The 24,163-nt window shown below is 42.0% G+C and overlaps 7 protein-coding genes across 7 annotated transcripts; 4 read left to right on the forward strand and 3 right to left on the reverse strand.

Annotated features, from left to right (window-relative positions):
• Positions 1-1,139: 1,139 nt before the first annotated feature.
• N7481_004918 (P-loop containing nucleoside triphosphate hydrolase protein) lies at positions 1,140-2,011 on the reverse strand (the record flags this gene model as incomplete). Its single annotated transcript, XM_057264137.1, has 4 exons — positions 1,140-1,442; positions 1,479-1,551; positions 1,705-1,868; positions 1,934-2,011. 4 exons carry the CDS (start codon positions 2,009-2,011, stop codon positions 1,140-1,142), a joined length of 618 nt encoding a protein of 205 aa, XP_057125798.1.
• A 1-nt stretch (position 2,012) lies between these two features.
• Positions 2,013-2,370, reverse strand: N7481_004919 (uncharacterized protein; the record flags this gene model as incomplete). The annotated part of the gene is made up of 2 exons (XM_057264138.1): positions 2,013-2,185; positions 2,337-2,370. 2 exons carry the CDS (start codon positions 2,368-2,370, stop codon positions 2,013-2,015), a joined length of 207 nt encoding a protein of 68 aa, XP_057125799.1.
• A 4,836-nt stretch (positions 2,371-7,206) lies between these two features.
• Positions 7,207-7,753, forward strand: N7481_004920 (uncharacterized protein; the record flags this gene model as incomplete). The annotated part of the gene is made up of 3 exons (XM_057264139.1): positions 7,207-7,292; positions 7,366-7,594; positions 7,652-7,753. 3 exons carry the CDS (start codon positions 7,207-7,209, stop codon positions 7,751-7,753), a joined length of 417 nt encoding a protein of 138 aa, XP_057125800.1.
• Positions 7,754-11,902: 4,149 nt separating this feature from the next.
• On the forward strand, positions 11,903-13,187 carry N7481_004921 (uncharacterized protein; the record flags this gene model as incomplete). Its single annotated transcript, XM_057264140.1, has 3 exons — positions 11,903-12,305; positions 12,403-12,636; positions 12,694-13,187. Coding segments are annotated over 3 exons (1,131 nt in total), but the record flags the coding sequence as incomplete, so codon positions are not given.
• A 1,039-nt stretch (positions 13,188-14,226) lies between these two features.
• On the forward strand, positions 14,227-16,075 carry N7481_004922 (WD40 repeat domain-containing protein; the record flags this gene model as incomplete). The annotated part of the gene is made up of 3 exons (XM_057264141.1): positions 14,227-14,311; positions 14,565-15,161; positions 15,222-16,075. 3 exons carry the CDS (start codon positions 14,227-14,229, stop codon positions 16,073-16,075), a joined length of 1,536 nt encoding a protein of 511 aa, XP_057125802.1.
• A 1,126-nt stretch (positions 16,076-17,201) lies between these two features.
• Positions 17,202-18,374, reverse strand: N7481_004923 (SANT/Myb-like DNA-binding domain-containing protein; the record flags this gene model as incomplete). The annotated part of the gene is made up of 1 exon (XM_057264142.1): positions 17,202-18,374. The coding sequence occupies one exon, from the start codon at positions 18,372-18,374 to the stop codon at positions 17,202-17,204; it is 1,173 nt and encodes a 390-aa protein (XP_057125803.1).
• A 1,540-nt stretch (positions 18,375-19,914) lies between these two features.
• N7481_004924 (uncharacterized protein) lies at positions 19,915-20,374 on the forward strand (the record flags this gene model as incomplete). Its single annotated transcript, XM_057264143.1, has 2 exons — positions 19,915-20,021; positions 20,062-20,374. The coding sequence occupies 2 exons, from the start codon at positions 19,915-19,917 to the stop codon at positions 20,372-20,374; spliced, it is 420 nt and encodes a 139-aa protein (XP_057125804.1).
• Between the last annotated feature and the right edge of the window lie 3,789 nt (positions 20,375-24,163).

The following is a 24,163-nucleotide window of genomic DNA, read 5'->3' on the forward strand; positions in this document are numbered from 1 at the left end:
AGCAAGCTAATAGAGCAGATAATAATTCTTAGCTGGTCGGGGAGGAGACTCTAGCACACTATTAATAACGAGAACACGATTTTTTTTTCACCAGGAGCACAAGAAAGCCTTAGCTGTGTTCTGTTCGCATAGAGTGGTCTACTGCGACAGTGAGTGGCGTAATATATTGTAGGATGACCTAGGTAACCGTTTGATTGTTATTAACTTAGAAGATCTAGAACGGTTAAAGCGCTCTTATGCCCTTAAGCTAACGTCTGGAAATACACAGTATAGCTATCTCACAAAGGTAAGAAAATCCGGGTAAGTACCGCTATTGAACTCTATTACTGTCTGTATATAACATCCTGCGGCCTATGATTACACCTTACCTAAGTCGCTTTATATCTCACCCTCCGATCACAGAGTAAAAGAAGAATATTATACACAAGATTTGGTCATACGTTTATAGGTTAAGGCGTCTCCAGCATTATGAAAAAGATCATTTTGTAAAGCGTAGATCAGCTCCTGTGCAAGGGTCAAAGATCTGCAATGCTTCACCTAGAAATAATTAACTAAGAAAAACATATCTCTTTATAGTGTTGGACATATGCTTATAATAGGCTAGGGAGGTAAAAGTTCAGTAACGATGGAATTAGTTCATAAGAAAACCTTAGATAAGACAACGTCTTTTAGAGTCAGGCACTCAGGCGTGCTTTGATTATTGACCTTTACTTTTTATTCTTAAGAACTTCTCGGAATGATATACCATTTAGGGCCATTAAAAGAACAATGCAGACTGTCAGTCAATTCCAATACCTAAGATTATCGTATACTAACGAAAATCATCACTATATAGGTTCTGGGCCGTTGAGAACCTAGAGGCAGAATGACCCGACCCGCTCATATTTATAATCTATGCTATTAGACAGTCTGATTTACTGGCGCCATCAAACATACAGTTCCTCACTAAGTACGACTTGTTTGACTAATCTCCTCTCTAAGATTCTGCTATTCAGTTCTCGCCGGCCCCTGTTTCCTCCCTCCTTCCCTTCCCTTCAATACTTTGCTTTCGCTACCTAGCTCTCTATATAAGAAACTGTATCAGAAGACGACTTCTTGCACTCTAAAAGAAATGATAGCACTTCTGCTAGGCTGAATACTTAATCCAGTACTTTGCTGGCAAAATCATAAGTGAACGCTTTGATAGTCTTATTATCATATTCCTCATTGTATTGCTTTTGGTTTGGCAACTGCTTAAAGACCGTACAGAAGAGCTGAGTAGAAATGTTCTGATCGGTGAGTTTGAAATAAATCTTCTTGTCTGAACGGCCAGGCCGAATTAGTACTTTGTCTAGATGTTCGATATAATTCGTGGTTATAATAAGTATCCGGCCCTCTTGAGATGAGATACTATCAAGCATATTCAAAAGCCCTGATAGGGTGACTGCTGACTTTGACTCGTTCTCTTAGTCTGTATCGACGCTGTCTCTGTGCCCTACCCTAGCGGTATCCACGTCCTCTAAGAGGATAATACAATACGGCGGGAGCTCAGAAAAAAGCTTTATTAGTATACTGTCTGAGATGTTTGATAACTAAAGCGTATAAATATCTAATTTATACTTCCCTATAAGTGATAGACTGAAGCTGGATTTCCTGGTTCTAGGTGGTCTAAAAAGAAGATAGCCTCGTTTATAGGGAATGCCCCATTCTGTATACCAGCCTTACATATCTTGGTCGAGGAACTCGTCTATATCCTTCAATACGTTGCTCTTCAACTTATTGTCTATAATAACTGTAGAAATAGGTCGAATTAGTCTCAATCTAGCTTTTTTCCACTCCCTATCGTAATGTTCAAAGACAGAGACTTTTCTCTGGGTATCCTTAAGATACTTTTCTCAGCACTCTTTAATCAGACTTTTTAGGATATTGGCATTAAGACCAATAGAGGAGATACAGAGATCTTCTTAATGCTCTTTAATATAGCAGTAAAGAACGAGCAAATATCCCTTATACCAGAAGAGAAACGATCCATCCTAAGGAGAAAAAGTCACAGGCTTTTTCTTTGTTGAATAGACGTTATTTATACGCTGTGTAGATCTCACCCGAGCGATTAATAAATGAGTATTGTAGATAAATGGTTGGTCAGCTATCCAATCAACTAGTATATTGTATACTTTGTCGTAGTATAAGATATAGATTGTCAAGGCTTCAGAATATCAGACTTATCCTATTATAACAGAAGGCATACAAACTAAAGTAACTTCTTACTATATCCCAAATATAGCGTACTACATAACAGGCAAAGAGGACAAACATTCCTAAGCTATAAAACAGTTAAGTATAGCTGTTTAGATTACCAGCAAGAAGTTGCTGTACAGAGGCAGAGGCCATACTGAAACCAGGAAAGAGGATATCTATAAGAGATATTTAGGAGGGGTTATGGTAAGAACTACCGCTGATAGTATTTATTGTACACAATGAGCAGAATATTCCGAGAATAATTATATAAGTATAACTAGGTAATTGGGGTTATACAGTCACTTAAAGAGAATTACTGAATATTTAACTCATAGTTGCTTGACAGTACTGTGCTCCTTTATATGCTAGACATCAAAAAAGGATACCCCTACAGACCTCGTATATACAACAGCGCCAGTCTCGGCCGCCAGCTCCTTATTCTTTTATTTATTTTTCGCAGAAAAAGCAACTTACGTACGCTGTACGCACTATTTAGGAAAGGACTATCTTAAATAGGAACTATATTATCCCTGTCAACATACTAGACTCAGAAATAATACGTAAAGGAAAATATAAGATCAGAGGTTGTTAAAATATCCTAAAAATCAAGTTAAAATACCCAAGACATATGCCCCATCTAAGTTTGTAATCTATCATACAGTTACAATGTATTACAGGACCTACAAACCCCGCTTAACTCAACTAGCTAAGTTCCCCCCTACTCTGGTCCGAAATAACTTAAAAGCTAGGCAATTTACCTACATCATCTCAACGAGGTGTACTGCCTACTCCTCCGTCCTATTTTGCCTAGTAGCCTTCAGTATCAAATTTCTATAGTATAGATACCTATATCTAAATAATCAGTTCTCTGGATGACTTTGATCCTCAGGCTTTGACCCTAAAAAATTTAGAGATAACTTTAATATCTCTGAAGCAGCAGCTGCTGAAAACCGAGGCTACAAAAATATTATTGCCTATAAAGAAGACGGCTTTCAGTCGTGTTGTATTGGGGCAGTTGTCTCATTTGCTAAGCCTAGTATTTAGGCCTGATAAGCAGCGTGAACCGAAGCTGGCAGCTCTTAGAGAGTTAGACTGTGTGTCTTTGATTATTTATGGGCTAAGCCTTACCTAAAAGGCTATCAAGGTTATACAGAAAGAACTCTTTGACATATTGCTTAAATAAGCTATAATCGCTTCTCAAACAACTATGAAGATTATTATGAAGAGTGATAAAATAAATAAGGTAGTTCTAAGCTCATCAGCCGACGAAGATTTTCTAAAAAGTAAGTTCTTATCGTCCATATCTCTTATAAAGTAGCTAACCAGGCTATAGATTATATAGGTCTAAGGTAAGTTATTAATAGCACTATACGCCCAAGTCTTTAATACTCTCTTTGCGGAGGACCGTTATAGTGCTATACTACGATCATTAAGCCCGAGTCTATATAGACTGCATTTCCTCGGTTGCTTATTAAGGCTGTCTGTGGCTCCGTCATAACTTTCCTTCTATCTGAGGGATCTACAGATAGATTGATCAGAGTAATAATTATATTTAATCAGAGCCTCCTTCAAAGTCTGTTCGGTTGTGCAGGGTACGACACGATGGCTGCTGGTAGGTAACATATAGAACGCACTTGAATAATACTGATATTTATCAGAGCAATTTTCTGTAGGTTACGCTGTAAAGAACCAGGTAGCTGTGGCGTTTGGAGATAATGTTTTCGAAGCTATTATAAGCAGTTAAGCCTGGAGTCAGGAAACTAGGGAGATTGAGATAAGATATGTGAAGGCAGATGTATATCCAGTACAACTTATGATGATCAGTTTGACGGTTGGATGGACTTTATGTTATAATTTTGTAAATTCAATCTATAGGTCGTGATTTGGCCGATCTACCCTTTGCCCTAACCTGAATGCCTGGCGGTAGCTTTATTTGTCCACTCCCTACTGCTCGAAAAAGAGTTGAGCCATTACCATCCTGGAACAGGATCTCCTCGCAAGATTTACAGGCAAAAAATTGTTCTTCGGTCAGGGATATATCGATGTAGTGGGCGGCTCTCTTATCCGACTCTTGAAATGAGACGGTGGTGAAATTTTGCCAGCGGCTTGCCTACTCAGGTCAGTCAAATTATCCAAAATACAAGGAAATGTACCGTACCAAGTCAGACTGTGTTACCGCCGCTTTATTTGTCATCTGAGTTATTCAGTGCACCAAGACTAGTGCGCAGTGCGGTTGCCTAAATAATCGAATTTGGTCGCGGCGATTCCGAATGGGTTGAAACTCGCAATGTGCGTTCCTCGGGTATATATTGACTGGTTGTGCTCATCAGATAAGTATGGGAGATGTCGTGATCAACATTGATGTCGTCGGCTGCCCGCGGCGAAAATATTAGGATGTTGGTCGTTTGGGTTTGGTTGGAGGGGCAGAAGGCGGGGAAGGCTACATGATTACTAAGACTACCCGATACTGCCCGAGACTGCCCGATACTGCCCAAGGTTAGGTATCTATACCTAGTCCTTTTCTTGATCCAGGGAATGACATGTCATAGATTGAGCCGTCAAATACCCCTGCGAGAAATTATTCATGCACTAAATGCATTTATATGCTCTGATTTACACAAGTCTGCAGGATGAGGAACTACTGATGTCAACAGTCAACAACAATGCGGTATCGGGGAAAGAGAGGAGAGTTCGTGATGTAACCGAAATTAAGGGTCAGAACTCCCCCAAAGTCGGGGCAAATTGACCGAGGAAAATGTTACATCATGAGCATGAGCTAGAAGGCTGGGTGGTTCTTGTATGTCGTTCTAGTCAATTTTCCTTGAAAGCTAGGTATTTTGCCCGAAACTTCATCCGTTAGCATATCGAGTATTACATTGTCCTCTTCCTCCTTGATGGCTCTTGGTCACATAATACACAGTATTTCAATTTAGCCAATGCAAGCCTGGTAATGTATAAAGCCCTCCTTTAGCCCAGGTCTAGGAACGTAAAGGCATGGCATTTTTCTTTCCTTTTCGAATAACGGATATAACGATTCGTGGGTCTGATAGCAAATATCAAATCCAGGAAAATATGTATTCTGAACTGATTTTCCAACTGATCACATCCACAATAGTATTCTTTTGCTGTGGAACAAGTCTTCTTCTCTGGCTCCTGTCAATTAGAGCTTTCACCCTCCGAAAATCGAGCAGAGAATATTTCATCATTTCTCAACTTGCTATAGGCAGTGCCGCCTTCTTGGGACTTATTGTATCCATTCCGCTTGCACTTTTTGAATCAAAGAGGACGGAAGGTAAGGATTAAGTCTCTCTCTACTCTCTATATCTCATATCTCGGGCCTAACTAGTTTCTAGACCTGTCTTGGCCAATACTCCAGCAGGAAATTGGCTGGGTATTTCTTTTACTTGGGTTAAGCGAGGTAAGCGCATTGAAATAGAGAGAAGGAGAGAGAGAGAGAGAGAGAGAGAGAGAGAGAGAGAGAGAGTACTACTGACCTCTATCAGTACCTTAGTGTTTGTACTTTGCAATCATTATTAACTTATATGGTGTTTGCCCTATTATTCCTAGGAGCAATGATTTTTCTATCACTTTCCATGTATTGGTCGGTGCGGTTCAACTGATAATTCCGCGCACCGTGCTTGCTTAATTGACCACAAAAGCAGGAGTACCGCAATGTTTTATTTCCCTTATATATGGTCATGGCCTTGGCTAGTCTCAGCTTCGTTCATGCGCAAATTATCAGAGCTTGGGTCATTTGCAAAAGGTCATGGCATCCGCAAAAAAACTACTTTCGAGGTATTTTGGCGAGTTCCGGACCTCATAACTACTAGACACCAACGAGCATTGTGGGCGTCTACTGTTAGCTCAGTGGGCCAATGGCTTCTTTTGTTAGGCTTGTTTATTCTTGCGTATGTGAAACCCAATCTGCAGACTCAAATTGCGACGGTACGTGCTTTGACTTCTCCATCATTTTACGTTACTTATATGCTGCATAGCTCCAGATTGTTCTAATAAGTCTAAGAAAGGCGGCAGTTTCATTCTACATTTTTCGAGTTTCAGGATGCAATATGGACGAGTAATAAAGAAAATATCGCAACAAGAAGCTATGAAAATGGAAAAATTCCCTGAGATCGTTTAGGAGCCATTTTTCATAGTTTTGTAACCGCCCACCTAATGTGCGCGCGGGTGTATACCAATAAACCACATTCCACACTTTTTAAGCCACGCCCGATATCTCAATCTTGCACCGCTTTGTAGTTAGTAACTTAGTAGGAAATCAATCAGATCACGTGTTTATGTCTTGCACAGCATGGCTGTCAGAGTTGATGCAGCTATCTCCATGTGTTAGACTCGCGCCGCGCACCCCGCTCTAGTCAATGTTGCTCTAAAGTGAGGTATTTTGCCCAAGGCCCCCCGGTCCGGAAGATGCAGCCCGTTTGTTTGTCCTCTTTTCCCCTCGAATACCTTGCTCTCATTCGCCAAGAAATCTGCACTGGCCTGGTAAGTGACAGGGTTCCCCTCTTTTAACTCAAATTTTTGACGCACTCAGCTGTATGCACGCTGCCATTTTCGAGCCCTGGCACTGGCTTTAACCAATAATCCTGCGTGGTGATACTTGAAGGAGACTACGCGTTGATCCATCCCCAAAATGGTGAGTGTAGCATGCATGAGCTCCTTCGAGAAATAATTAAATGGACATACGCTAGTTCACAAGCTATCACAACACTAGAGAGATTTTCAAGTTACAGCCTACGGACTTTCAGCTGTATGCTAGAAAGCCCGTCAGTAGGTGTGGCATTGGACAGAGCCGCATTTTGAGCCTAGTTCGTAGGTCAGGAGCCCCCTTTTGGATTCTGTCAAGAGATAAATAGGGACTGGGTTTCTATGCTGCTTTCTCTAATCCAGTATACCTAAGAACATTTTGTCTTAAGTAGCTTTTATATCTTCATTGAACACATCGCCATATATCCGGCAGGACTTCTACGTACAATGGCGACTCTAATTGTGGGGCGTTCTGTTCTTCCTGAACTTGAGACGGCTCTGGAGATTCAGGATTTCTACCTAAGTGGTGCCCTGTATGAATCCAATTTTATCTTCTGCTGCTATCCCTTTGAGAGAGACCTTGACCTAGTATCTGACGCCTTTTAGGTACAACACACTTCTTGATGACTCTGACCAGCCCCGTGTTGCTGATGAGCATATTAAGAACCTAGCGGAAATTTTCGTCCGTCACAATGCCCAAAACGTTCTTGGGATTTACTTAATCTACGGCTACTTTAAGATTCCTGAAAGCACCGTCATGCTTGGGACCAACTTTGAAAGCCCCTCCCTTCGCTGGACTAAAGTCACCGATATTGACAAGATTAATCACTCCCGTGTTTATGGATACATCTATGCTCTGACTAAAGATAGGCTGTGTGCTTATGAGCTATAGGATGGGCCTCTTCCTGATCTATCTGGCGTTGGCCCGGGATTTCTTGACGAGTTTATTGACTATATTGTTAAGAACAATCTCGCAAGTCTTATTGGTCTCTAGGTCCTTGGGTGCCTTGATGACTCTATGTCGGAACTTATTCTCGATCAAGGGACTGTAATACTGGAATCAACTTATGTTAAGAATACTGTGCCGACCCGCATTATAGGCTGGAAATTCGAGGCGACTGGTGGTAGGCCGTGTGTTTGCTCTGTAAATGAAACCTATGCGGTTATGACTTCTGGCAACCACAAAGTCTTTAATGTAGGGAAGCCTCTTTCTAAATTGGAAACTGTCGACGACCTGAAGGACTCTCTTGCTATAGTTAGTGTACTTTAATCTGCTTAAGTATTGATTCCTTTCTTTGGTTATTGAATCTCTGATCTCTTCTTCTTATCCTATTTTCAGCATTTATTGTCTATCCTAAATCCGTAAACCTTGTAGGTGGAGTAATTAACAGCCTATCCAGATCACGTATGTTGTATGCTCTGTTTTCATCATCCTGGATAGGTACTGGCTTCGATATATTCGCGAGACGACTCGTGAAGCTATAAGATAGCAGCAGTCCTATAATTCTTGTGGCTTTAATGGCTCTGATTGTTTTACTACTCAGCCCTCCAGCTTCCTTGGTGAATATGCTCTAGAATATGTCCTCCAAAGTGATATAATTGTCATACCGGGACCAGCCATTCTTGAGATAAACCTTGCTTATTAGTCGCTGGTGAGAGTATAGGTTTAAGCCAAATGGTATAATCTCTGCTTTAGCCCAATCTACCACCCTGACTAAATTGTAAGATGTTTCATTCACAATAATATTGTAAATACCAAAGTCTTTATGGAGTAGCACCATCGGAAGAGAAAAAATGGTCGGTAATGAGTTAAGAGACTTTTGGATTATTGGATGGAAGCGATCTAGAAGAGAAATAAGAAGTAAACCGAGTTCTTCTTTGTACCGATAGTACAAGTTGTCGCAGTATATTTGATCCATAAGTTAAGGGCCTTTCCATGAAAGAGCGAAGAATCTAACAGGGCGCGTTATTAGCGATTTAGAATTTCTTTGAACGAGATTAACAGAACGCTCAGCATACTTTGCGATATTAATTACAAGATTCTTGTGCCATGAAGAAAATTTTGGTGAATTTTCAGGTACCTGGCTGTTATATGCCAGGATAAAATCCAAGTAACTAATACCTCGTATACGACTCATAACGTATATCTGAAGCGGTTCTTTGCTTTTGATTACTTCACTAATTTTCCCCAAAAATATCACTTGGGGTGCAAATTGACCATAGATGCTTCGAGCGAGATTTGTAATCTCTATACTTAATTGGAGGGACGCAAGACGAAACTGAACGACAAATTTGGCATTGGGTCCGGCATAGACAGTATAGCTATATACCCCTTGTACGGCCACCGGAACGATGTTCCTACTAAGACGCTTGCTTGCAAAAGTGTCACACTCTGAATGAGTCGCTGCAGTCTTCTTGAAGAAACCAGCAATTTCTTGGTCAAGAGAGTATATAAGATCAGGGGTAGCCATAGTGGGTAAAGGGCACAGGTGGCTTTGTTTGATATTATGGATTGAGAGAGGGAGCATGAGGTTATAGTTGATGCTAGGCAAGAAGGGAGGCGGGTATCTATTATATACCCCTTGTATTCTTACCTTCTAGCTAGGGTGTCAGGTGACAGAACATCGACACCTGAACGCCTAACGTTTCTGCCCGAGAAATTGGTCCCTCCCAGAAGGCTGAGAGTCTGACAATTATGAAGTCGTCACGTGCTCGGTGTTAGTTTTCTCGGTGGATCATTCAAAAGGGAATATGGCTGACATCTTTCAAAGAGATGCCTAACAGCCGAACCTTTTCTCCAAATGCTAGAAGGGGATGCAGTTCAAACAGTCGTACTTCTCATCAGCATCTTCTCCTTTGAGTTTCTCTTGCTTCATCTTGAACGAATTGCAGATAATCATAAATTCCATCGGGAACTGAACGGAGTGTAGGATTGTTCAAGGAGGGAGCATAGACCAAGAAGTTCTGCCGTTAAATATTCCTTGCGGGCTGGGCGCCGCTACTCTCTAGCCTTATTTAGAGCACGCTAGCGGAGACTCACCTATTTCACCAAAAATTCCACTCATTTCCCCAGCTGATACTTCTGTTTCCATCATGACGGCCTCGACCTCAGCTTCTATTGTTACATGTCCCTTCGCACTCAGGAAGGCGGTGCCCTGGGTAGCCGGAAAAGTCTCAAGGAATCTCGCACGGGCTGTGCTTTGGTCTGGCAAGGATTCTACGGTCGAAAGGATTCGCAGGGAATAGTCAAATTTGTTAGGGATATGTAGTGAACACTCCCTCTACGTAGAGCAGATGATACCGACCGGATTCTGCAATCCAGGCCATTTCATTCAAAAAGCGAGACCACAGCCTATATCCACCGGCGAAAATCCCCGCTTCGCATGCTGATGACCATTGCGATGCATGCTCGCACTGGTCATCAGCCCGTTTATAGCGATTCACCCATTAGGGAGTTGATGCTGTGATCATTATATAGCTTTCGCAGTTTCAGTCTAGCATTGGCGGCGAGGCGCAGCACCGACCGAGAACAGAGGCGAATGCGGTATTTTTGCTAATTGGCCTATACCACCGAGCTTTGTTTTCGAAAAATTATCAATTGGATTTAGAGTATCAATTAGATGTAGAGAACTAGAGAGACCTAACGATGACATCCGGGCGTCAAATCATTCGTAACCAGCAACCGAGAGCCATTCTGCGACACCGGGACTGTACAATATAATCTCACAAAGGGCAGGTAGGGGATGGGGCATACGGCGTCCACGGCGCATAAACACCTTACAGATGTGTCGGAATTCGGCGGAATCAAGAACGGACAACGCTCGTTCGCGGAGGGGAGAGAAAGATAGCTGGATAGCTTTGTACGATCACTCCCTTTTATGTTGGTAGGAGCATCGACGCTAGCACAGACGCTGTCGGTACGGGCTGAATTATCCCAACATTTCTGCTCCTTGGCGACTGCTGTTTCAGCCCTAAGAGTGAGAACGGCGTCGGATCGAGCAGCAGCTGCGGTAAAATGCACCTCCGGTTAATTAAAGGAGGCAGTGCGTGGGGCTGAAACCAAAGGCACAGTGGCCGGTGGGGGCGATAGAAAAGAAAGGGAGAAGGTGATGAGTGCAGGATAGAGGGGATGGAGGGAAGAGGAGGGAATAGAATCATGAGGGCGATGCCAGCAGGTCTTTATTGCCGGGCGGTCTGAGGGAGTTTACAGACGGCGTATTAGACTAACCGGATAACAGTTCACAGGTCCGCCGTTTACAACTCCAAAGTAGAGAATGGAGTAAAAGGTTAACCAATAAAACGTTGACTCGAACAAAACAAGGCAACTGTTTCCCTCCAGGAAAATCTTAAGCTGATTGTTGAGGATTTATCTTAGGCTACTGTGGTTATTATGTACCTAACTTGCACGTATTAGGTAAAGTACTCAGTAAGCTGTCCTGATTCACAGAGACTTCTTTTTATTGCGAAACCAATTAGACATATTTTGCTGGTAGGGCTGGGCCTTGATTCGAGAGCGACCCTGCGGACCACTCGTCCGGGGGCATACCTGTAGATTTCGCTCTTGGTTGACCAAACCTGGCTGGCTGCAGTAACGCGTTTCCGGGTAAATGCTTGTCCCGGAAGTCAGATCAGCACAAACCTCCTTAGGCAAAGCACTGATCGGGGTGGTCACCGCCCGAGCTATTATCCCCTATATCCCTTCTTTTCACCAATCAGATGGAGCTCCGGCGAGGCTTAAATAGGTTGATTTTTGATTCAATTTGAAAAATAATCGTTCGCGCCCAACTGAGTTTCAAGTGAGTAGGCGTATCGCTATGATACGAGGCTAAGAGAACCTGCGGCTAATCGAGGGGCTGATCAAAGCTGAGCAGGCAGTTCACACATCATAATTGGGCATATTACTGGCTCAGCAGCGTCACGAAATCTAGCTACCTATATGATGACCTATGATCGCTTCAGGGAGAATAGAGCCATGTTCTTCCAAGTAAATACGCGCTTCATACTACCCCGCCCGTCACACCCTGCCCCTATTTGACATTGTTCCCACCAATTATAAGCTTGTAACACTGCCGCCTTCTCCCTATTTCCAGCCCCTCATCCATATATACGTGTCGAAGAAATATATAGATTCTACAATCCTCAGTCCGCTTACCTTCATTATCTGAAGCGCCAAAGATTCCTCCTGAGTCCCTTTGATATAGACGGTCTTTCATCTGCAGCTAGCGTCATCGCGGTTATTCAACTTACGGGAAGTATTGTGAAAATTTATGGAAGCTATTTACAGGAGGCGAAGGATGCACAAGATCAAATCATTGCCTTGCAGCGAACGGTTGCAGATCTTGAAAGCATTCTCCACAAGTTGAGCGGACTTCTCAAAGAACCTTGTGACGCAAAGCTAGGCACTTCCTCCTCTCTAGTCAACGATATTAGTGATTGTCTGTCGTGCCTTGATGGCCTGAAAGAGAAGATTGATCCAACAAGAGGGGGGGCAAATGATAAGAAGACTCGGTATACAAGCTTTAAAATGGCCCCTCAGACACATAGAGGTGGACAAAACCATTCATGATCTAGAGAGATACAAATCATCTTTTATTTTATCTCTGTAGGTTGACCAGACGTAGGCTCCTCCACCAAAACCACTAGGCGCAATCGGCTTACATATAAATAGTTCCCTTTTAAGCGGTTTGGCTCAGGGAGTAGACCGTCTTGATCGGAATTTGAGTCTCAACAAGCTGCCGATCGTGCATAGGGCCGAGTTCAACTCATATATCGATCAACATAAGGATAAGTGCCTCCCAGGCACAAGAACTAAGCTTCTCTGCTATATCGCAGAATGGGCGGTATCACCCCAAGGAAAATATATATTCTGGCTGAACGGTAAGGCCGGGACAGGGAAATCAATGATTTCCTGAACAACGGCAAAGTCCTTTAAAGAGGCGAAGCTCCTAGGTGCAAGTTTCTTTTTTAAGAGAGGAGAAGGAGATCGAGGGAATACCATGAAGCTCTTTTCAACAATTACAAGGCAGCTAGTGCTAAGTCTTCCTCAGTTAATTCTATTTGTCCAGAAAGCTCTTAACGACGATCCCAATGTTGTGGGTAGATCGTTGAAAGAGCAGTTTGAGAAATTACTTCTTCAGCCACTGCTAAGCTTAGAATCAAGCTATCTTCCGACGTCTACCTTCGTGATAGTGATTGACGCATTGGACGAATGTAAACGGGATAAGAATATCCGAATTATTCTTCAGTTACTACTACAGCTAGGATTACTTAACGCTATACGTCTGCGAATCTTTTTAACAAGCAGGCCTGAATGGCTGATCCTCAGAGAATTCTCTAAAGCCACAAGCGATGGGCAAGTTATTTTTGTTCTCAATAAGATCGATAAATTAGCGATAGAGCATGATATATCCTTGTTCTTAAGGCACTGACTTTCAGTGATAAGAGCGGATCGGTTACTACCTGCTGGCTGGCCTGGAGCCAATAATATTCGATCTCTTGTATAATTATCAAGCCCGTTATTCATTTTTGCCGCCACCGCGTGCCATATACTCGAGGACCCTCAGTGGGATTTAAGGGACAGTCTCGCCGAGATATTTATACATCGAAACGATGCGTTATAATTCGACGGGACGTACCTTCCAGTGTTGAATCGACTTGTTAAGGGACAGAGCAAAAACCAGGAAAGGAAATTAATTCAGGACTATCGGGAACTTCTTGGTGCTATTGTAATGCTTAAGAGCCTACTCTCGGCGGTCTCACTTTCTCAACTCCTCGGCGTCGCCGAAGGGCAAACTAACCGTAGGTTGAATTTACTGCGTTCAGTTTTAAATATACCTGGTGATCTGGCAAAGCCAATACGCCTGTTTCACTTATTATTTCGAGAGTTCCTCGTTGATCAGGAAACACAAGGCAGAACTATATTTTGGGTAGATGAGAAGGAGACGCATCAGAGATTATTCATTCGATGCCTCTCCGTATGTGGCTCTCTGAGAAAGAATATCTGTGGGATTAAGTACGGCACAAAACGTTTAGAGATTAATCGCCAGATTATTAATTACTATATCTCTCCAGAGTTACAATATTCATGTCGCTATTAGGCCTATTACCTAACAGAAAGCAAACTAACTATTGCTGAAATAAATAAAGCGTTGTTATTCCTTGAGAAGCATTTCCTTTACTGGGTAGAAGCAATGAGCCTTCTTAAGCTTGTTTCTGAAGTTATCAGGATTATTAATCTACTGTAATCAGCCTTATAAGTAAGTGTTCCCAAGTATTTTGATGTCCTTATGCTAATAATAGCAAGAATGAATATAAGAATTTATCGGAATTTTTGTATAATGTAAAGAGGTTTATCCTTAAGAATCAACGGATAGCTGACGACGCTCCCCTTCAAATTTACTGTGCAGGCCTAGTATTTACACTAGAAATGACAACGATTCGGAAAAAATTGAAAGTTAAGCAACCGCTATGGATACGTATGACATCGGAAGCCCAGAAAACATGGAGTCCAGAGTTACAGACTCTCTAGAGTCATTCTCATCCAGTTACCTCGGTGACTTTCTTATATAATGGCAAACTACTAGCGTCTGGCTCTGATGACCAGATTGTCTAGCTCTGGAATCCAACTATAGGTTCCATACTGTTTGCTCTTGAGGGCCATATAGGCCCGGTAAACTCAGTCATATTCTCAAATAACGGCCGCCTATTAGCGTCTGGCTCTGATGATCAGACTGTCCGACTCTGGGATCTGGCCACAGGCGCCCTGCAGCATAATCTCAATGGCCATCTAGACTGAGTGGGCTCAGTGGCCTTCTTACGTGATGGCAGCCTCCTAGCGTCTGGCTCTGATGATCAGACTGTCCGCCTATGGGATTCGGCCACGGGAGATGTACAGCAGATTCTTACGGGTCATACAGACCGAGTTCGCTCGGTGGCTTTCTCATACGATGGCAGCCTAATAGCGTCTGGCTCTGATGACCAGACTATTCGCCTGTGGGATTCGGCCACGGGAATTGTACAGCAGATTCTAACGGGTCATATAGACCGAGTTTGCTCGGTGGCTTTCTCATACGAAAGCTGCCTACTAGCGTCAGGCTCTGATGACCATACAGCTCGACTATGGGATTTGGCAGCGGGTGCTCTTGAGCAGACTCTTGAAGGTCATTCGCGTGCAGTCGCTTCTGTGGCCTTTTTATGCGATGGCCTGCTGGCGTCCGGCTCCTATAATCGGACCGTCAGGCTCTGGGACCCCTCCACCGGTGCTCTACGGCAGACTTTTGAAGGCCATTCCCGAGCAGTTCGCTCTGTGGATTTCTCGCCCGATGGCCGCCTAATTGCGTCCGGCTCCTATGATTACAGCGTCCGTATCTGGGATCTAGCTACAGGCTCTCTACAGCAGTCTAGTCAGGGCCGCTCAAGCTTAGTTTTCTCAATGGCATTCTCAGGTGATTGACGCCTCCTAGTGTCTGGCTCTGATCAGGGGCCCATTAGTCTCTTAGATCTGACTACGGCCGCTCTACAGCAGACCTTACAGGGTTACTCAGGCGCCGTTCGCTCAGTTACCTTCTCAAACGATGACTGCCTGCTAGCATCTGGATCCGATGATCAGACTGTTCGACTTTGGGATATGGCCTCGGGCGCTCCACTGCAGATACTAGAAGGTTATTCAAACTGGATTCGTTCAGTTGCCTTTTCGTATGATGGCCACCTTCTAGCGTCTGGATCCGATGACCAGACTATTCGACTCTGGGACTTGGCAACGGGCACTTTAAAGCATACTCTCGAAGGCCATTCAGACTTGGTTTTTTCGGTGGCTTTCTCGTGTGATGGTTGCTTTCTAGCATCTGGCTCCTTTGATAGAACCGTTCGGCTTTGGGATCCAGCTACAGGCGCTCTGCAGCAGACTCTTGAGGGCCATTCAGACGGCGTTCGCTCCGTCGCTTTTTTACATGATAGCCGGATACTAGCTTCTGGATCCTTTGATCTGACTGTCCGCTTGTGGAATCCGCTCACGGGCGCCTTGCAGAAAGTACTGGAGTCCAAGAGAATAATAACTGATCTGAAGTTTTCTGAAGACGGTTCGTATCTCGAGACTGACCTGGGATACCTCAAGATCCAGCCCCCGCCAGACACGACAGGCCCAAATGAGCCTGATGACAATATGTTCTTTATTGAAGGCCAGTGGGTAAACTTTGCAGGTGAATACGCACTTTGGCTTCCTCCTGAATATCGGCCCGATTCCTCAACAGTGAAAGGCAATAGGCTTGCCTGGGGACACGCTCCAGGGAGAGTCTCCATCATCGAATTCTTTACCTAGGACTGGAGGAAATGGAAGATTAGAGATATGAATATTTATTTTTACTATATCACCTCACGAGCTTCATGATCAGGTGACCCACGGCGCTAAAACAGGGCATCAAACTGAGATTGGCTGGCCCAGCCGGTGGGACCGGCCCGAGCCTGCTCCTAGAGCGCCTACGGTTCCTAGAAGAAGATATCGTGGGAGAATGGCTGGGAGCTCAAGGGCCTCCTAGAACCCTATATGTATAGTCTCATATGATTGGTTATATGTTTCTCCTTGCTCCACTTTGGAGTAGCACGCCCGTAAGGATCGCGCGAAGATCATAAATGTACACAAGTTAAAGTAGTGCGCATTTCTTGGAATTGATGTCTCCCGACTCACTTGGTAGGTAAACATGTGGCCGAAATGATAGGGCAAATTGCGTCGGATCTTTGCCGCTGGGACTAGGGCCAAGCCTAGAATATTTCACTGGCCTGCCCGGCCCCTGTTACTAAGCCAATCGGTCGCGAAGAATCCCCTGATCGGCATTCGCCAACAATAATGTGAAATCGAAGACTGTTGGTTGATCCCTGAGAGAACATACTATGTGACTAGCAGTTCTTTTTTATAAATAGATATGAGGCACCGCGGCGCCAAGAGAAATTCCGAAGCATATATTATAAGCCCAACTTTCAATCATAGTAGGGAGGGATCCATCGGCGAATATGTCTCCAGAGTTGCCAATGCCTCCGAAAGTCCTGTCTATGGAAGTGGATGATACCGATTCTTTTGAAAGTGAATATCGACTGCGAATCGGAAATTCAGTCAAATATATCATCATATCTCCTAAAACTTCAACACCAAATTTCTAGCCGTTAACCCATTCTGAAAAGGTGAAAAAATTATAACTTCCCAGATTTCCCCTGCATCTCGTCTATTATTTCAATTGTATTGTACTACACATATTCGAGTTATCTTAGGCGAAAGACAGGTAGGTTTGGATGTCTTCCCAAGATCTGGTGGCTCTACATTCAAATCTTGAAAGGGCCACCACCGTTGATTATGTTTCAATCCTCGGGCATCAAATTATGGAGGTTGGGGCTAAGTGGTAAGGTATCTCTGGGTGATAAGTGGTACATAATCATTCGAAAGTCTTGCTATCTCAAACCGGGGAGTAACGGTCGACGGTTTGCCTGCGCCGAGGCGGACCGTATCGCTGTCTTAATGACGGTTCGGTAGCCTTGCTCTTGATATTCGTCGCAGAAAGACCATCGCTTCTACCACACCGGCTCTTAAGGCGTGTAGAATACCGCACCTGTAGTGAGCCCACTGATCTGTTAGGGAAATATTCTCCACTTTTTTTCCACTTGAATCCTTTCTCTTCCTTCAATTCGATCAAAAGCTCGTCGTCTTTAGACAGCTCGTCTTTAGACAGAATTCGAGCTGGTCTAATTGATTTTCCAACCTCGTGATTTTTCTGCCGAGGTAACTTTCTGCGTTGAGCTTTACGTTCACAATCTGGTGGAGTCTCATCGGGTTCCTGCAGGCAGGTGTGCTCTGTTCGCTCCTCAAAGGTAATTGAATAAACAACCTTCGACAGAAATATTTCCCGTGTCAGGAAACCTCGAATGGGAATTGTCTCTATATCGGATAGACTAGATATGGGATGCCGATCCCTCGGCATTTGGGGGTGGGACTCCTCATTTTTTGAGGCCCGAGAAACGCGACGCTGCGAGGGGACGTTGTGACGAGTATTTTTGTTATGCCGTGGATGAGCAAGAGAACTTTGTACTGCCGCCCGCCCAGCTCTTTTCGATCGGTTGGATAGAATAGAGCTCTCGCTGACGTCGTCCGCATCATCAGCGTCACTAGAGCCGTTGCTGCAGCTGCCGTCATGTGATGACGCGGATGGGCCTCGCTTTCTTTTTGGACGGGATGTTGGGGCTAATGGTGCGATTTTCCTCATGTCTCGCTCTCTGAAACGTGAATTGGTGATGACGACAGATTGAAGCTCCGACACTGAAGGCAAATTTGCATCTGTATCGGTTCGGTTGCATTTTGACTGGCCTTCACCACGCTGTGATATAGGTGACATGGAGATGGAACGACGCCCTGATGAGCTGATTCGATTAGGTTCACATGATGTCGACGGGATTTCGATTTCTTTGTGTGAAAGCTCGTTCTCAGCATCAGTAAATACTGCTTCGTTTGCCTCGGCTTGAAGACTCTCGCAGAATTCTGCAATCGAGTAGCCACCGCATTCCTCGGGGGGGTATTTCTTCACTGTTCGTAAAAACTGGCGACTGTCTAAGCTCATCTGACCCAGCTTCGGCATCGCCAGTTGACGGGGCAATATCGCCAGACAGTAGACCAAATGAAGGATCAGGGTTCTTTTCATCCGTAGAGCTCAAAGAATGTTCGTTGGTTGTTATATTGAGATGCTCCTTAGTGGTAGCGGACACAGTGGTACTGGAATCTTGCAAAGTCCTGCCCTCCACTTTGGCTGAGTCTGTATACCAAAATTAGGTGACAAGCTAATAGTAAGATAACAATAAGGACTGACCTGCAAATATAGAAGGCAATGTTTTGTTTTCACTTTTGTTCGCTTCTGCCGCGGGAAAAGGATCATCTCCGGGCGATGCCAAGATTGAAACAGTGGGCTCTTTAACACTGTCTGGTTCGCCACGATGTTGTAAAGGAGACATATGGGTGCCCTGGCACCACCTATAATCCTGACTCCCTGCTTGCAATACATTAAATTAGCCCTTTAATTGTCTAACATGCTTTCCGGGCGGGATAGGATATAGAGAAAATCGATCTCTGAGACGTACTGTTATCACAATGGTCAGCTGGACCTGTAAGTGACGCCCCATCGAAAACATTCAATAAATCAATCTTAGACCAGTGAGGGTTCGATATTGGGCCGTCGGTATCTTCTTCTAGAGTCATATTCGGAAAATCCATGCCCATCTCATCCGACAAATCTAAAGCCACCTCCTCAGCAGGCTCAGTGAGGGGTAATAACGGCACGGATTCAACTGGTGAACGAGGAACCATTTGAGGACACTGTTCATATGCCGATAAAGGAAAGCCCGACGGCCAGACTTGATTCGGCGGGAAAGGACGGCTTAGGATAGGGCCCTCAGATGATGGATTTGAATAATTCTGAGAGTATAAACTGATGGACTGTGGCCCTTGGAATTATGTCTTTTCGGTAGGCGGACGATAGTGGATGATTTTGTCGAGACTTATGGGAGGCATATTGTGATAAATTAAAGAGAAATAAGCCAGTGTCGAAGGTCATGCTCCTTCTGTTCAGAGGCGCTGGCAAGATCCTTTATATACACATTCTACGGCCCCTATTCCTCATGTCTCGCCATTCCAGGCGTTTTTTGGAATTGTATAGACCATGCCACGGAGAAGGGTACTGTCTGTCGGAAATGCGGACGGCACAACCCCCTCAAAAATGACCGGGAGCCATATGCACAGGGACCACCCCATGAGGGATTTTTCTCATTGGATAATAACGTCGCATCGTCGGATTTGACGAGGTTTGACAATGAAAGCGTCAATCTGCCTTGCTGCGCCTTGCTGAAAAGAGGGCCGGAGCCAAAAGCTTGTCCCCCGAGAATTACTTGGCGCGAGCACCAGTATCCATTTAAGTGTACTTTGGTGCTTACCCCAGTTAGACTGGCCCAATCGGGGATCTAACAAGCCAAAGGATTCCGTAGACGACCAAGGCATTCGCTTATTTTGCGTCAGAATGATGGACAGGCGGAGACAAAGAGCAGCCAATGGCGCAAGAATACGTGGAGTCATCAGCGTACGGTAAACATAGTCTCGGAGAATGCCGCATCGTAGATACTTTGGGAAAAATGGCGAATCTCCAGTCTCCTGACAGTCAGGCTTTGTCGACGGCGCCTATGACGGCAAGACAGAGGCACGCGAGCGAGGGTAAAGATATAGCAAAGTACAGCAATACGTAGGAAGATACCAATGTGCTGTCAAGCACAGTCTTGCAGTCCGGCCGCCATAGCTGGAATTGAGGACGATCTCAAGACAAATAGATCGGGTTGTAGGCAAGCCGGTGGAGAAGGACGCAGTCCTCGGGGCGAGTGGCGCTCAGCTGAAACAAGGGGCGGATGCCGTGCGAGCCGGAAATACGGTATCATTTCAGTGCGGCGAGGTCGCTGGAGTATGCTGCGCGAGAGGGAAGTGCAGCACGACGAGGGCGAGGACGTCGAGCGACGCACCAAGTTATATACTCTCGCCGGTGGGGGCCGACGGGCGGTGGAGAGCAGTAAATGCCAAATTGGGGCAAGCGGGAGCCACTAAACCGGATATGGGTGTACTTAACCCAAGATGGTTGTAGTGGGTCGGGACACCACTTTGGGGATAGCGCGGCGCCAAACCGTATCGGGCCACGCTAAACCCGAACGGGGCACCCGAGGGCGGGCGCCAAACCCGATCGAGGGGGGCGCCGGATCCGGCGCCGTCGGCACAAATGGTAGTTGTCCTAACCAAAAATAATTAAAAATAATAAAACCCTATAAAAATATATAAAATATAATAAATTCTATATACTACTGTCCTGGGGTTTTCCTATAGGAAAACTATCTCTCTGTTATACTTAACCCTTATATATTGCCTATAACTAAATAGTTGCTTAGGAATATTATACAGCCTTCTCTCTTAAGAATAGGTCTAATATATAATTACTATAGAAATATTATCCTAAATATCAGTTTTATCACTATATATAAGTTAATATACTTTATAAAAAGAAAGTAGATAAGGTTTAGCCTATAAACTTATCTAATTCTGATAGAATAATCCTAGTTGGCTATCCTGATTAGCAGTATAAATATCTTAAGAAGTATTATATATAGTATCATACGTTAGATATTCAGACAGAATTTAATTATTTATTAAAACCCTATATCTTAGTAATTATAAGAAGAGCTTATCTTACCCCTAAGTAAAAGATTATCCTGCTAATAGGAAAAGACCTACTGCTATATAAGAGAGTACTCTTTTAAGAACTCCTGTTTAAAAGAGAAGAAGTTCTAGCCTAGGAATAGAAGTATATTTAGAGGATATAGGATAAAGTAATACCTCTATAGTATATCAAAACTATTCCTTATAAAGTATAGCAATACCTAGGATTTAAGATTCCTTATACCCTAAATACTATAGTTATTAAAATACTGTATAATTAACTATAAAAAGGTATTCTTAAACCTTATAATAGCCTATATTAGAATTCCTGGTTCCTTATCGGTAAGAAACAAACCAGTAAATACTGAATAGTTAATATAGCTATATTAATTAATAAAGTAACTAAGCAAGATACTAATATACCCCTAATAGTAGATAAATTTGCTAAGGAATTTACAGGAATAATAATAGTATCTTTAGTTGACCTCTTCTCTAGATATAACTAGATTAAGTTATATAAAGATAACCGAGATATAACGGTAATTTAGACTCCCCTTAGTCTGCTTTGTTAAACTATAATTCTCTAAGGCACAGTAAATTTAGTTATATAGTTTTAATAAGTAATATCTGTTATTTTGTATAGTATTTTTGGTATAAAGGCACGTTTATTTCTTAACGATATAGTAGTTAAAGGCCTACAGACAACGTATAATAAAGAGTTTATAGAAGAAGGGATTCGCTAATATATTCTTAAGTATATTTAGAATCTTAATAAAGCACTGTATCTTCTAGAATTAGCCAGAGCGGTTATCTCGGCCGAAAAGTCTTAATTTATAATAAAAGAAATTAAAGTCGTTAGATAGGTTTGTAATATTAACGGCAGGAGACCTGATAAAGCAAAAGTTATAAAAGTTATATAGTAGCCTACTCTATTATCTAAGGATAACCTCTGCTTGTTTATTAGTCTTGCTGTCTACTTCTGTATCCTAATTAAGAAATTCTAGATTATTATAAAGCCTCTCTATAAGATACTATATAAGAATACTTATTTTATATAGATAGAGGTATATTAAGTGGCTTTTAGGGAGATAAAGCTATATCTTTTAGAATTCCCCTCAGTACTGCCTATTGATTATAACTTTTATCCGTTTCTTATAATTATTACTACAGATACTTCTATAAAAGGATAGGGCAGAGTACTTATACAGATTCGAAATAATATCTGTAAGCCGGCACGATATAAATCAGGTATTTAGTTAGATACTAAATCAAAATATAATACTAGAAAGTTAGAATACTATACTGTTTTGAAGATATTTAAGAAGTTCTGCTATTAGCTGTATAGAGTATACTTTGTCTTAGAAACTAATACTAATACGTTAGTTATATAATTAAATTATACGGCAACAGACCTCCTTAGTACCCTAGTTATTTGTTAGATAGTATAGATTTAGCTTTTTGATTTTAATATAAAATATATTCCTAGTACTAATAATAGTGCTGTAGATACTTTATCCTATCGTCTACTAACTGAGAAGGATCTATAGGAAAGAGACTAAGAACAGAATATTAATAACTTTATTAATACAGAAGTTCTATATCTTTACGCCAGCTATTATTCTATTACTGTTTATATTAAGAATCCTAATAATCCTAATACCAATATACTATATAAAGGATACTTAGTTAAATCTAAGCAAGTTATAAGATACCTAACTAGTCTTTATAGGCTAGATTATATAAGTTTATCTGAATTCTATTTGTTTAAAAGAAAGTATATAAAGTTTATTATCTAAGAGCATTATTTATTCTAATGTATTAAGGATAATACTAAATTACTCCGTAGGGTTCTAGACCAAGCAGAAGACTAGCAACGTATGTTAAAAAGCACCTATAATAATCTTAGTTATAAAGGACAAGAGGCAATATATACTTTGATTAAGTATTGATATTAGTGGTCTTATACGTATAAGGATATATTAAAATATATTAAAACCTATTCTCTATACTAGATAAGAGCTCTAAATTATCTTTATAAACCTACCATTGTTATATAACCACTATTGCTTTTTAATAAATAGTATATTAATATAACTTAAATACCCCTAGAGAACAGTAAAGGTATTATTATTTAGGCAAGAGATTCTGTTAGCAGATAGCCAGAAGTAAGAGTCTTACATTCTGTAAGATCAGAGAGCGTTATTTAATTTATTAAGGAAGATATTATTAGCCGTTATAGAGTTCCCCGGGAGATAATAATCAATATAGGACCTAAAAATCGTAGAAGTTTAACAGTCTTCCTAGAATATAAATAAATATTAAGAGTCAAAATCTCTGTATACTATCTAGGTTCTAATGGTCCTATAGAGCGTACGATATAAATAATAAAAGATATACTGTTAAAGATAACAGAAGACTACCCGGTCAATAATACAACTTAGCAGTACAGAAGACCATAGAGACTATATTTCTATTCTGTTTTAATGGCTAATTGTTTTACTGTTAATACAACCACTAGGATAAGCCTATTCTTCTTTCTTTATAGGAAGAATCTAATTATACTGATTAAATTATAAATACCTACCTAGAGTATACTGCTATAGTATAAAGTATAAGATCGAAAGGATTTAATAGTAATAAGAGTATACTAATTCAAAAAGCAAGACCAGGATATTAAAGAAGTAATTCTCTATATATACCGTCTGAAAGAAGTAAATATATATTACTTTGACGAACATTATCTGCTTTAAAATAAACAATTTAAATAAAGTAACCTTGTTCTCTTATACAACACTATTTACAGTATAGACTACTATTCAAAAACAAAATTATAATTCTATTAGCTAGGACCTTATTATATTTATACAGTCAAGAGCAGTTTATATTTACTAAGTAAGCTTAATAGTACAGTACTATAGGACCTAATCTATCAACCAGAGTTATTTAATAACAATTAACTAAAGAAGTTTTATTCTCAGAATAAGCTAAACGGCTATAAAGAATCTTTATCCTTACTACAGTATAATCCTATCAGACGTCTAAGAGGTTAAAAAAGTTATAGTAGTAGCTAAGGACGACAGTAGTATAAGGAATAGGTTAAAACATCGTATATATAATTACTATAACGGTAAGGAAGACTATTACTAAGAAGAATAAGAAGATAGACCGTCCTAAGGGTTTTAGGTT

This window comes from Penicillium waksmanii (genome assembly GCF_028829765.1).
Source record: "Penicillium waksmanii strain IBT 27052 chromosome Unknown utg000004l:1.0-5674109.0:1.0-5678898.0, whole genome shotgun sequence".
NCBI lineage: Eukaryota > Fungi > Ascomycota > Eurotiomycetes > Eurotiales > Aspergillaceae > Penicillium > Penicillium waksmanii.